Source organism: Suncus etruscus, chromosome 17 (genome assembly GCF_024139225.1).
Source record: "Suncus etruscus isolate mSunEtr1 chromosome 17, mSunEtr1.pri.cur, whole genome shotgun sequence".
In the NCBI taxonomy this organism is placed as follows: Eukaryota; Metazoa; Chordata; class Mammalia; order Eulipotyphla; family Soricidae; genus Suncus; species Suncus etruscus.
In genome coordinates, this window is record NC_064864.1 from 38687580 (window position 1) to 38702028 (window position 14449).

A 14449-nucleotide genomic window follows, 5' to 3' on the forward strand; every position below is an offset into this window, starting at 1 on the left:
TGAGGTAATATTTGATTTTAAGGATTTTTTAGCATATTACTTTACTGATACTGCCTTGTAGTGAGTTTTAGTTTTACCTATCTAGTTTCTCAGTTCTGTCATTTTGGTTTGAAGTTTTCTCATTTCTACTCTTATATCCTCCTGAGTTGCATTGGTGTGTGTGTTCTTGTGTGTTTCATGGTTTCTTTGAATTCTTTGAACATTGTCAACATTTTCTCTCTAAAGTCCTTATTAACGTGGCTATATAGGTGCTGATGCTCATGCTCATTTGTCTTCAGAAGTACCATTTTCATTTAGTAAGGTAGGGTTCTTTGTTTGCTTTTCCATTGTGACCTTTGTTGTGATGTGTCTCATGAGTAGAAGAAATATGTGATCACTGTGATTGACTCTGTAGCCAGCCTCTTCTCTGTGCATATGGACCTACATTGAAAATGACTCTTCTGAGTCATAAAGAATACCTTGCTGCTCGTGTGTCTGCCTCAATTTCTTGGCTCTCTGTTCTTCCTCTTTTTTTTTTTGTTTTTGGGCCACACCCGTTTGACCCTCAGGGGTTACTCCTGGCTATGCGCTCAGAAATCGCCCCTGAGTTGGGGGGACCATATGGGACGCCGGGGGATCGAACCGCTGTCTGTCCTACGCTAGGGCTTGCAAGGCAGACACCTTACCTCTAGTGCCACCTTCCCGGCCCCCAATATATATATATTGGTTTTTGGGCCACACCCGGCGGTGCTCAGGGGTTTCTCCTGGCTGTCTGCTCAGAAATAGCTCCTGGCAGGCACGGGGGACCATATGGGACACCGGGATTCAAACTAACCACCTTTGGTCCTGGATCGGCTGCTTGCAAGGCAAATGCCGCTGTGCTATCTCTCTGGGCCCCATTCTTCATATTTTTAAGAAAATATTTTTTTCTTCTTTCCTCTTTTGTATTTTTCAGAATTTTCTTTTTCTCTCTTCCTTTCCTCAAAGATTGCTCCTTTTTCCTCTTCTACCTGTTTAATATTATTTTGTTTTTATAAAAGCCTCTTTTGTAAACTTAATAAAAGGAGAAGGGGGTTTGATCTAGCTTTTTTGCATTGAAATAATTATTACTTGTTTAAAACAGAAATTAAAGAAGCACATAAAAGAAAAAAGATAATGAAAGAACGATTTAAACAGGAAGAAAATATTGCAAGTGCAATGGTAATTTGGATCAATGAAATTCTGCCCAATTGGGAAGTAATGTAAGTAAGCAAACTTTTCCTGAATTCTAGTCTATCTCTAAAACTTTTATGTTTCTATTTCTATCATTTTTTTTCCAAGTTTGTTTCATGTTTTGCCTAAATTGTGCTATAAAGAAATGTATGAAAATATTTACATTTGTTTCTCTATGCTCTGCTTTGATAAATTACTCAGTCATAATACCTTCTTTTACTTAGCTTTCTCTGTGTCTGGCAGGTGCTTATATTCTTTCAATCCCATATTAAATGCTACTTGATTCATGAAATTTTATTTGATACTTTATTTCCTCAATTACCATATTTCTTAATTTTATATAACATCAACTACATGATGGATTATTAATGTAATGGTAAGATTTTTGCACAGAAGACATCAACTGTGTGTGTGTGTGTGTGTGTGTGTGTGTGTGTGTATTTTTTGGTTTTTGGGTCACATTTAGTGGTGCTCAGGGGTTACTTGTGGCTCTGCACTCAGAAGTTGCTCCTGGCAGGCATAGGGGACCATATGGGATGCTGGTCTTCGAACCATTGTCTGTCCTGGATTGGCTGCATGCAAGGCAAATGCCCTACTGTTGTTCTATCCCCCAGCCCCAATTGTATATATTGTAAGGCACATTTATTAAAGGTTAAAATAAGTAAAGTTATTTTAACATACTTCCCTCAATGAGTATATAGCATATAGTACAGTAAATATGATTTTACCTTTTTGTAGTGTCACATTAAACTTTGATACTAGTATAACTGTTGCTTTACTTTGCCTTTCTTTTTTGGGCAATGCTTACGGATTACTCCTGGCTTTACAGTCAGGTATTACCCCTGGTAGTGCACAGGTGGCCATATAGGTTGCTTGACATTGAACACTGACCAGCTGCATGCAAGGCAGCACCCTACCCACTGTACTGTTACTCTAGCTCCTATTTTGCCTTTGGTGATTTTATGTTTTTTTTGTGTGTGTGTAGTTCGTATCTTCTCTGTAGAGAAAGTTTAGATGTCTTCTGCAATAGCTAGTTTGTATAGGATATGCTTTAGGAATATGTTGACTATTGGTATGTTTTAATATTACAGTCTTTTGTGGGGGAGGTGTTTGGGCCATATCCGGCAGCGCTCAGGGGTTACTCCTGGCTCTGTGCTTCGAATTTGCTCCTGACAGCAATTGTTTATAATTGTTTATATATGTGATCTTGTTCTTGTTTGTTTGTTTTTATTGTTGTTTTCTTGGGGGGGGGTCACCTGCCAGCGCTCAGGGGCTATTCCTGGCTTTACGCTCAGAAATAGCCCCCAGCAGGCTCGGGGGACCATATGGGATGCCAGGATTCGAACCACCATCCTTCTGCATGCAAGGCAAACACCTTACCTCCATGCCATCTCTCTGGCCCCGTGATTTTGTTCTTATGTATCTATTTATCTGTCTATATTTATTTATTTATTTTTGGGTCATACCTTGTGACGTTCAGGGGTTACTCCTAGCTGTGCACTCAGAAATCGCTCCTGGCTCGGGGACCATATGGGATGCAGGGGATTGAAACAAGGTCCATCCTGGCTTGGCTGTGTGCAAGGCAAACAACCTACCGCTGTGCTATTGCTCCAGCCCCTCCCTTTTTTCTTTTTTCTTTTTTCTTTTTTTTTTTGGTTTAAGCAGCTAGAGAATGTTGTTTCCTTAAATCAGGAAATCAGGATTATACCTATAGATGAAACTGAAGATTCTAACATCTGTCTCAAAAGATTTGGTGTATTGGCATTACTTAATCTAAATTTTGTAAATATGTTCTTAAGGACCATTTGATCACTTGGTCATAAAATTGACAAAATATCCTGAAATTACTACATTTGTATAAAAGTAACCTTTTTTTTTTCTTTTCCCTATCCTTTTAATTCTAGGCACAGTACAAGAAGAGTTCGAGAATTGTGGTGGCAGGGATTGCCCCCTAGTGTTCGTGGGAAAGTTTGGAGTCTAGCTGTAGGAAATGAACTAAATATCACTCCTGGTTTGTATTCTCTATTCAGTTACTTGCACATAAACAAATAGCAATCTACAAAATCACAAAGCAAATAAGTAGATTAGCTATTTAAAAGGACATTATATTTATAATCTTGTTAAGCGCAAACTTTGTTCTCTGTCCCTCCTCTAAAATTTGTTTTTAAGATTATATTTTTAATTATATCTTTATATTTTATGTATAGTTATTTATATAGTTTTATATTTTACATATATTTATATGTCATATTTTATAAATAAGACTGTGGATTTTCCAGTATTTTTCAACCCTGAATAGTTTATTGATATCTGAATATGTTAATTGTAGGTAATATCAGAAAAGTTTGGCTTTCTAGAGAGCAATGGGTGAATAAATATATATAAGAAATAATAAAATAATCTAAGTATGGAAACATTTATCTTTCAAGGTTGCCCAGTCTCACCATGTCTACTACTCAATATAGTAATGGAAGTATTTGCCATAGCAGTTAGGCAACAAAAAGATATCAAGGGCATCCAGATAGGAAAGGAGGAAACAAGCTCTCACTGTTTGCAGATGACATGATACTATATTTACAAAATCCTAATGACTCTACAGAAAAAGGTTCTAGAAACTATATTCTTATAAGTAAAGTGGTAGGCTTCAGAGTTAATATGTAAAATCTGTGGCTTTTCTATATACAAATAATGAAAGAGAAGAAATATGACAAAAATAATTCCATTGGAGGGCCAGAGATATAGCACAGCGATAGGGCATTTGCCTTGCAGGCTGCTGATTCAGGACAGAGGGTGGTATGAATCCCAGAATCCCGTCTGGACCCCTTTGCCTGCCAGGATTGATTTTTGAGCACTGAGCCAGGAGGTAACCTCTGAGTGCCACTGAGTGTGACCCCAAAACAAAAAACAGCAAACAAACAAAAATAGCCCCATTCACAAGTATGCCTATGAAAATCAAGCACTTGGAATCAACTTAACTAAACAGGTGAAAGATATGTACAAAGAAAATTACAAAACACTGCTTCAAGAAATAAAAGAGGGCTGGTCTGAGTGCAGTGGTGTTTACAATTAATTGATCACAGCCAGTTACAGATTTCTTTGTTCCTTCTCCATTCCCACTTGACTAGCCTTAAAAAAGAAAGAAAGAAAAAAAGAGGAGTAAAGAAATGGAAAGATATCCTCAGCTCATTGGATTGAAAAGATTTACATCATTAAAATGGCAATATTTCCCAAAGCGTTGTACAGATTTAATGCTGTCCCTAAAAAGATACCTGTGACATCTTTTAAAGATAAAGATAGACCCTCTTTTCAGTGGAATAGATTGACTATCCTTATACTGACCCAGAGGTATATGATCAATTAATCTTTGACAAAGGGGCAAGAAATATGAAGTGGAGCAAGGAAGCATCTTCTCCAAGTGGTCTTGGGAAAACTGGTCAGCTGTATGCAAAGAAAAAAAAGTGAACTCAGACCTATCTTAAATGCTGTGCACAAAAGTCAAATCAAAATGGATTAAAGACCTTGATATCAGACCTGAAACCCCAAGGTACAAAGCGGGAAATTTAGGAAGAACACTCTATGACATTGTAGCGGAAAGCATCTTCAAGGATGAAACATTGCTGACCAAGCCAGTAGAGGCAAAGATAAACAAATGGGACTACATTAAACAAAGAAGTTTCTGCACCTCAGTGGAAACAGTGTTCAGAATACAGAGACTAGACTACCCAAGGATTAATCGGGAGAAACTATTCACCACCCAATACAAGAAGTTGATTTCTAAGATGTATAAGACACTGGTAGAGCTTAACAAGAGAAAAAAGTCATCTAACCCCACAAAAAATGAGAGGAGATGAACAGAAACTTCTTCAAAGAAGAAATACAGATGGCCAAAAGATACATAAAATGTTCCACATCATTAATTATCAGAGACATGCAAATCAAAACAACACTGAGATATCATCTCACACCACAGAGACTGGCACACATCCAAAAGAACTAGAACAAGCAGTTCTTGCGCGGTTGTGGGGAGAAAGGTACACTCATTCACTGCTGGTGGCAATGTTGACTGTACAGCCTTTTTGGAAGTCAATATGGATGTTCCTCAAAATATTAGGAATTGATCCTCTATATGTCCAAGCAATACCACTAGGAGTGGAATATACTCTAGGGTCCAACAAACACAAAGCTTTTAGAAAAGCCCTCTGTACTCCTTTGCTCACTGGTGCATTATTCACTATAGTCAGAATCTGGAAATAATTCAAGTACAAGTGCCCAAGAATAGATGAGTGGACAGACAAAATGGTACAATAGGTACAATGGTAGAATGAAATACTATGCAGCTGTTAGGAAAAAGGAAGTCACGAAAATTTGCTTATACATGGAAAGATACAAAGAGTATTTTTCTGAGCGAAATTAGTCAGTGGGAGAAGATACAAAGAGTATTTTTTCTGAGCGAAATTAGTATGAGAAGGATAGACATATAATGGTCACACTCAGGTGTGTGGGATATTAGGGTATTAAATTATTATATTATGTTAATAATATCCGAAGACAATTCAGATGAGGACTGCAAGGACCAATTCATAGTAGGAAGCTTACCACAAAGTAGGAGAGTGCAGTTAGGACAGAGAGGGGACCACAATGACAATGATAGTTGGAAATGATCTCTCTGGACAAGAACAAGGTGCTGAAAGGAGGTAACGTGATATGCTTGATACCCTATGAGTAATAATACTGCAAACCACAGTGTCAACTATGAAAATAAAAAAGAAATAGAGAAAAAAAAGTTTGTCACAAAGGTTCACTGCAGGGAGGGCCTGGGTAAAGGTGAGAGGGAAATGGGACATTGGTCCTGGGAAATGAAACTGAAACTCTATCATGAATAACTTTCTAACAGTATCTCATAACAAGTTGATCAAAGAATTCTTTTATAAATAAATTTTAAAGAGTAAAATAATTATAATAATGAAAATGAACCCAAATAATTAAAAATACTTTAGTAAACACTTTAGTGGTGAAAAATTTTCTTAGATTTTAAAAAATAAATATTAATGGCTCAGTATTTGCATATAACTTATTACCTTCTATATATCTAAGTTATTTCTAAATTTTTTATGATGACTAATGTAATATAACTATTATGCATTTATTGTGTTGAACTATTTAAGGAATAAAGACCAGAATTACATTTATCTTAAGTAGAAATAGTAGCCATTGTAGGCTTATCTATGTAATAGTTATTTCCATCTATTAATATGGGTATCACATATTGAGATCAAACAATAATGAAAATGAAACAGAAAGGAAGCTAGGTGAGAATAATAGTGTTTGTAATCGATCTAGTTAATTACTTTATAGTGGTCTAATTATTAGCAATGAAAAAATCTTATGGAATGGTTGTATGTTGAATCACTGCAATTGTTTGGAGTCCTCTAAAACAGATTTGTCCTAGTAATATGGATCTCCATGTTAAGTGCACTAAATCAGGATGCACTGCAGTATATTGTGTAATTTTGTTTTGTTTTGTTTATGAGTCACACCCAGCAGCACTCAAGGATTATTCCTGGCTCTATGCTCAGAAATCGCTCCTAGCAGGCTTGGGGGACCATATGGGATGCTGGGATTCGAACCACATAATTTCTGCATGCAAGGCAAAGGCCCTACTTTCATGCTATCTCTCTGGCCCCCATGTTGTGCAATTTTTTAAAATAAATGATACAGCTGTATACTTGTATATTTTCAACTTTGAAAGGGATTATGAGAGCTTTGTTACTATTGTTGTATTTGAGAAAAGAAGTTTATTTTCACCTTAATGTGTATGAAAACTCTTTGGAATCAAAATTCAAATGAAGGTTAAATGAAATAAAGAATGTTTTTAGTGGGGTGTAGAGATAGCACAGCGGGTAGAGTATTTGCCTTGTATGTGGCCACCTCAGTTCAATCCCCACATTTCATTATGTTTCCCCAAGCTCGCTAGACATAATTTCTGGGCCGCAAAGTCAGGAGTATCCTTTGAGAGCTGCCAGATGTCACTTGAAAACAAAGGAAAACAAAAGAATAGAATGTTCTTAATGTTTTGTCAACATATATATGTTGGATGTTAGACAGAAAACAATTTTATTCTGTTCTTTGATTAATGATACTGTTTTAATATAAAGTATAATTGTTAGAATGTAAAGACCACTATTATTTGAGAACTGAAAAATACTTTTGTTATGATTTAATAAGCTCTTGCATATGTAAAGGTGGAGCAACAGAAATGGAACCAAATAATGGAAACAACAGTTGGGCCCTTAATAATTTTAGGATGCAAATTTTGATTTTGACTCTGACTATAAGTAATGTTTTCAGTAGTTTTGTCTAGGGACCAGAGAGATAGTACAGTGAGTAGGACACTTGCTTTGCACATGGCTAACTTTAGTTTGATTCTTGGCATCTCATATGGTCCCCCTAATCTTACCAGATGTAACTACTGAGTGCAGAGCCAGGAGTAACACCTGAGCATTACTGGGTGTGGTTCAAAAACAAAACAAAACAACAAAAATAGCTTCTTTTTTTATTTTTAAATAATTAGCTTTGGCTAGTTTAAGTAGTTTTAGATAGCATGTCATGATGGAAAAGGCACTTTTGAAACAGAAGAAAGCAAGAACTAGAACTTATTGGTGGTTTGAAATGACTGGATAATTTATGTTGTTAAAGCATCAGTATCCTATTAAGTACGTGTTATTTTCTCCATTTTATACATTAAGAAAGCCATGTTTTAAGAACATCAGTGCTGGCAGGGATGTGGAGAAAAAAGAACTCTTTTTCACTGGTGGGAATGCCTTCTAGTCCAGCCTTTATGGAAAACAATATGGAGATTCCTCAAAAAGTGGAAATTGAACTCCCTTATGATCCAGCTATTCCACTCCTAGGGATATACCCTAGGAACACAAAACGACAATTCAAAAATCCTTCCTCACACCTATATTCATTGCAACACTATTTACAATAGCCAGACTCTGGAAACAACCAAGATGCCCTTCAACAGATGAATGGCTAAAGAAACTGTGGTACATATACACAATGGAATATAATGCATCCATCAGGAGAGATGAAGTCATGAAATTTTCCTATACATGGATGTACATGGAATCTATTATGCTGAGTGAAATAAGTCAGAGGGAGAGAGATAGACACAGAATAGTCTCACTCATCTATGGGTTTTAAGAAAAATTAAAGACATTACTGTAATAAGGCTCAGAGACAATAGAGTTAAGGGCTGGAAGGACCGGCTCACAATTTGAAGCTCACCACAAAGAGTGATGAACTCTGTTAGGGAAATAACTACACTAACAACTAACATGACAGTGTTAAAGAATGAGAGAAGTAGAATGCCTGTCTCGAATACAGGCAAGGGTGGGGGATGAGGGGGGCATTGGTGGTGGGAATGTTGCACTGGTGATGGGGGGGGGGTGTTCTGTTTATAACTGAAACTCAACTACAAACATGCTTGTAATCATGGTGTTTAAATAAAGATTTATTAAAAAAAAAGAAAGCCATGTTTCAGAGTACTCTTTCTAAAGTGTCACTAATATTTAAGTCACAGAGCTAGAATTTGAATTCCAAGTTTGAATTGTCTAATTGCCTAAAATGAATGTTTCTACTATTGCTTTCTTAGCATAAATATATCTTCCTGCCAAATATACAAATATTGGTTTTAGTTATCTGGATGACCACTCTGCAGCATTTAATTTACTTTTTTTTTAATTATGTAAAGGGTAGTTTTAATAGATTTAAGGACTTCAATTTGCTGCATTTTTGATGCCTGCGGTTTTTTTGTTTGTTTGTTTGTTTGTTTGTTTGTTTGTATTTGGGGCCACACCCAGTGACGCTTGGGTTACTTTCTAGTTATGTGCTCAGAAATTGCTCCTGGCTTGGGGGACCAAATGGGATGCCGGGGTATTCAACTTAATCCTAGGTTAGTGTGTGCAAGGCAGACACCCTACTGATTGCACCACTGCTCCTGCAGGCCCTGTTTGATGCCTACTTTTTAAGGGAGACTTGATGATAGGATTTTCTTTTTAACATTTTTAAGAGTAAAAACTAAAATTTGTCAGTATATTATTTTTTTGTCAGTAAATTTCTACATTATTTATGGATTTTCTTTCTCCTTTTTTTCGCCTCACTACAGAACTTTATGAAATCTTTCTCTCAAGAGCAAGAGAACGATGGAAAAGCTTCAGTGAAACAAGTTCTGAGAATGATACAGAAGGTGTGATTTAGTTTTTCTTTTTCAGTAAAATTTTCAGAATGAAATTCCAATTACTTGTAGAGAGTAGTATGGTTGTTTCTATGTGCAAGATACTACAGGGATTTCTTTAGGTACCGTATTTTCTGGCGTATAAGACGACTTTTGAAACAAATAAATGTCAACAGAAAATCGGGGGTCATCTTATATGCTGAGTATATCCCGAAAAATGTTTCAATATGCCACTAAACGAAAATTGTCTGAATATTGCCACAAAATGAATTTTCCAACTCGATCCTGCACCAATCACTGCAAGGCTGCTCGGACCGCCTCTCTAACTCAGCCAATCCAAGCAGGCTTTTTATGCATGCAAATTAGACAATGTTCTGGACCCAAATCTACACTGTATAAAGCCTGCTCAGATTGGCCAGAGTCAGAGAGGAAGTCTATTACAGTAGAACCTTTGAACCTTTGCTTGTTGTGATTGGCTCACTATGGTACATACACTTGCAGCACAGGAACGTTCTGTCTGATACAGCAAATATAGACCTAAACCTATGTTTCAACTGCAAAATTAGGGGGTCGTCTTATACGCCCAGTCATCTTATATGCCGGCAAATATGGTACATTATATTCTTTAATGTTAATGATTGTTAAGGAGATAGTATCCTGGATCACCTAACAGGAATCAGAGGCTCATTCATTTATGAAGATATAAATTTAGGTTTTGGATCTAGAGCCCAGAATTTTACAATAGTTGGACTAATAATGTATTTTTAGGACATACCTTTTAAAAATTAATGTTTTTCACATCTTTGTGACTTGTATCTCCACTCTATTTACCAATATTTATAATTCTTATTCCTTATTGTTAATTTTATTTACTTGTATATACCATCTCTTCTCTCACTCATCTTTTTTCCTAACAATCATTTTGGAGAAAGCAGGAAAACCTTTTCCTTGTTAACATAAATCATTGTTCATTAAAGGTAGCTGAATTTATTTCTGTCTTTTTGTCTTTAAATTATGGTGAGCTGTTTGTCAGGTTATTTTTTTTTTCCCCATGTGTTCTGTTTCATCGAAAGCAAAGTGCTATCTTGTAAGTAAAACTTTAAAAATGAACATTTCTGGTAGAGAAATTCTACATACTTTTTTTCTAAGTGTAGGGGAGGCATACTCAGCAGTGCTCAAGGGCTTATTTCTGGTTCTGCCCTCAGGGATCACTCGTAATGCAATTCAGGGGACTGTGTACTATGCCAGGGAACCATATGCTTATATGATTTGGGGTGATGTTGTTATTATAGATTAGCCCTTTGCATTATACTAGAGTTCAGCATGAGTCTCATTGAGTTCAAACCATATCTGTATCTCTGAATATTTTTGTCACAGTCCACTTTCTCTTCCGCAAGCCTTTTGTCCACAGCAAGCTAAGTTCTGAGTCCTTGTTTAGACTTGATAGATGCCCATAAAAAGAAATGGTCATTGGATAATCAAAAATAGCAGTTGGTATCTATCACCTAAGTCCTTTCTTGGATTTAAATTAGTTTCTAGACCTCTCTCAACCTACAACTCTGGTGCTCTTCTTTTCTTTTTTACTTTTCTATTTTCTCCCCTCCCGTCTCCTCTCCTTTTCTATTTCTTCTCTTCTCTTATGACACATAAAGAGGTCTTTTTGACTGTGTAAGTTTAGCACAAGACTCATATATTTTTCTAGCTCTTGAGCCATCTCAACAACCCTATGAATGTTTGTTTTAAATAATCTATTTTTGGAGAGAGAATATATACCTAGCAATGCACAGACACACTCTGGTTATGCTTAGGAGGCCAAACTCAGTGCTTCCATAAGTAAAACTTTATCTCTAACTCTTTGAATTATATCCTACTCTGTCCCTTTTATAGAAATAAGATACTTGAAATTTATTTTTCTTTATCATTGTTACTGTAAAAGTGGTAATCTGTAATAAAAGAAACCATCCTTGTTATTAAAAAAAAAGTGATAATCTGCTTTTACCTTTCATAATCCTGAAAGCAGAAATCCTTCAACAGGTAATACCCTGATAAATATACAAATTTTTCTTCATAAAAGAGAGCCTAAGATCCAACAAAAATTGAGTACCATTTCTTTTTAAGTTTTTGTTTCTTTTTCACCTTTTGACTACATTTAAATAAATTACTTGATATGTAATAATTTACGCTTACAAGTTTGAACTTGTAATAGCAAAATAATCACTTTACTTCACAAATGCAGGTGTTTCTATTGCTGATCGAGAGGCCAGTCTGGAATTGATAAAGTTGGACATATCTCGTACATTTCCATCTCTCTACATTTTTCAGAAGGTGAGGGTTCCTAATTAGTTTGTACCAACTTTGTAATTTAAAATTTAAAATTCAAAGGAACACTCTCAAAATAAATGGCTACTATTTTGTTTATTTTTGGACCATTCTCAGTGACATTCAGGCATCACTCCTGGCTTTGCACTCAGAAATCACTCCTGGCAGGCCTGGAGGACCATATGGGATGCTGAGAATCAAAATCGGGACAGCTGCATTCCAGGCTAATGTCCTACCCACTGTGTTATTGCTCCAGCCATAGGTTACTGTTTTTTAAAATGCAAAAGTACAGTAATTGTGAAATTATATTAAAAGATTAGAGTATTTTAAATGAATTTTTATTATTTTACTGATTAAATGCATTGTTGTTAACAGCATAGCATACATTACATATTCATCACCCATACATATAGTAGATAATGACTTTTTTTTTTTTTTTTTTTTTGTCTTTGGGCCACACCTGGCGTTGCTCAGGGGTTATTCCTGGCTGTCTGCTCAGAAATAGCTCCTGGCAGGCATGGGGGACCATATGGGACACCGGGATTCGAACCAACCACCTTTGGTCCTGGATCGATCGGCTGCTTACAAGGCAAACGCCGCTGTGCTATCTCTCCGGGCCCAGATAATGACTTTCTTTAAGATGAATTAGTTTTATTTTTGTAAGATAACTGAATTTTAGCATTTTTAACTATTACAGTGTAAAGAGCATAGTCTCAAAATTTAAAGATTTTAGAATTACTTTGAAATAGGAAGAAACTGTTTTTGTGTAGAGGCCTGTATAAAGTGTCTTATATTTTATAAGAGAAATGATCACATTCTATACATATTTCACAATTACCTGGTCTTCAAATGTGGAATTTTTTTATTGAGATAAAATGTGAAAAATATTTTCATGCTAAGATGAAAATTATTAAAGTTAATGCAATTTATGGTTGTTGGTGTTTTTTTGCTGAGATTATAGTCTGTAAAAGGAAGTAGTTTTGATCCTCTATGCACAATGTAGAAGACTTTACAATTATTTTCAAGTTCCTTTTTTTTATTATTTTTTTGTCACACCTAGCAGCACTCAGGGGTTACTCCTGGCTCTGTGCTCTGAAATTGCTCCTAGAAGGCACGGGGACCAATTGGAATGCCGGGATTCAAACCAACATAGGTCCTGGTCAGATGCTTGCAAGGCAAATGCCCTACCGCTGTGCTATCTCTCAGGCCCCATATTTTCAAATTCTTTCTTTTCTTTTTTGTTTTTTGGGTCACACCTGCAGCGCTCAGGGGTAACTCCTGGCTCTATGCTCAGAAATTGCTTCTTGCAGGCTTGGGGGACCATATGGGATGCCGGGATTCGAACCACCGTCCTGCTGCATGCAAGGCAAATGCCTTACCTCCATGCTATCTCTCCGGCCCCATATTTTCAAATTCTTAATCTAGAAGACAATAAGTTATTTTTGGGGATTTCTTTCTTTTTCTTCTTTTTGGGTGAAATTTAAATATTTATTACTGCTTTAGAAAATATTGGCACAGAGTATTTTGACTCTGAATAAATATTAACTTAATAATAGTTTAAGTTAAACTATTAATATTTAGAAAAGACTATAGTTAATCAATAAGTCAGTGAGAATTTATTTAATGACAATTATTTGTGTAGTTTGATTTCTAATTTTTCTCTCCAAAGGGTGGTCCATATCATGATGTCTTACATAGTATCTTAGGGGCATATACATGTTACAGACCTGATGTTGGTTATGTAAGTATTTGTTTCAATTATTTTCTTTTCTTGTAAATATTTATGTGTTCTAGTTTTCTTGTTTCTCTCCTCTTTTCCCATCTATTACTGGGCAATGCACATATACCTGAATGTGGGGTTGCACATTTAACTGTGTTGCTTACAAGAGTGATGCAACAAATGATTCTCACACAGTTGACTACAGTCCTCACTGAAATTTGTATTTCTTTTTTTTTGGGGGGGGGTTTGGGCCACACCCGGTGACGCTCAGGGGTTACTCCTGGCTATGCGCTCAGAGTCGCCCCTGCTTGGGGGACCACATGGGACGCCAGGGGATCGAACCACGGTCTGTCCAAGGCTAGCACTGGCAAGGCAGACACCTTACCTCTAGCGCCACCATGCTGGCCCCGAAATTTGTATTCCTTTAGTTGCAGTGCTTACACATTTGTTTATGAGGTATTATATGTGTATTTGTTGTTTTGATTGAATTACCTTGAAATATAGTTAAAAAGTTGTTCATGGTTGAGCTTTAGATATACAATATCCAACATCCATCCCTTTAACAGCACACATTACCTGCCACTATGTCCCAGTTTTCTTCCTACTCTTCCACCTGCCTGCCTCTATGGCAGACATTTTTATTCTCTCTTCTTTTTTTTCTTCATGTATATTACTTTATTTCCCTTTCAGCACCCACTTCTTGTCCAGAGTGATCATTTCCACTATCATTGTCATAGCGGTCTAACTGCACTCTATCTATCTGTGGCAAACTTCCTACTTTGGATTGGTCTTTCTGACCCTCATATCTATTGGCTTTTGATATTAATTCCATACTATGTTTTTATTTTTTTTAGTATTTGAGAACCTATTATTAGACTGTTTATTAGACTGTTTGCCTTTCTTTCTTTCTTTCTTTCTTTCTTTCTTTCTTTCTTTCTTTCTTTCTTTCTTTCTTTCTTTCTTTCTTTCTTTCTTTCTTT

General features: G+C 36.2%; 1 protein-coding gene across 1 annotated transcript in view; it reads left to right on the forward strand.

Moving 5' to 3' along the window:
• The window catches only part of TBC1D12 (TBC1 domain family member 12), a 40404-nt gene that overhangs the window by 12567 nt on the left and 13388 nt on the right, over positions 1 to 14449 (forward strand). Inside the window, exons 3-7 of the mRNA XM_049764311.1 lie at positions 1103 to 1220; positions 3096 to 3202; positions 9362 to 9442; positions 11667 to 11755; positions 13419 to 13490. Coding sequence (XP_049620268.1) covers positions 1103 to 1220; positions 3096 to 3202; positions 9362 to 9442; positions 11667 to 11755; positions 13419 to 13490 — 467 coding nt within the window. The remainder of the gene's footprint in view (positions 1 to 1102; positions 1221 to 3095; positions 3203 to 9361; positions 9443 to 11666; positions 11756 to 13418; positions 13491 to 14449) is intronic.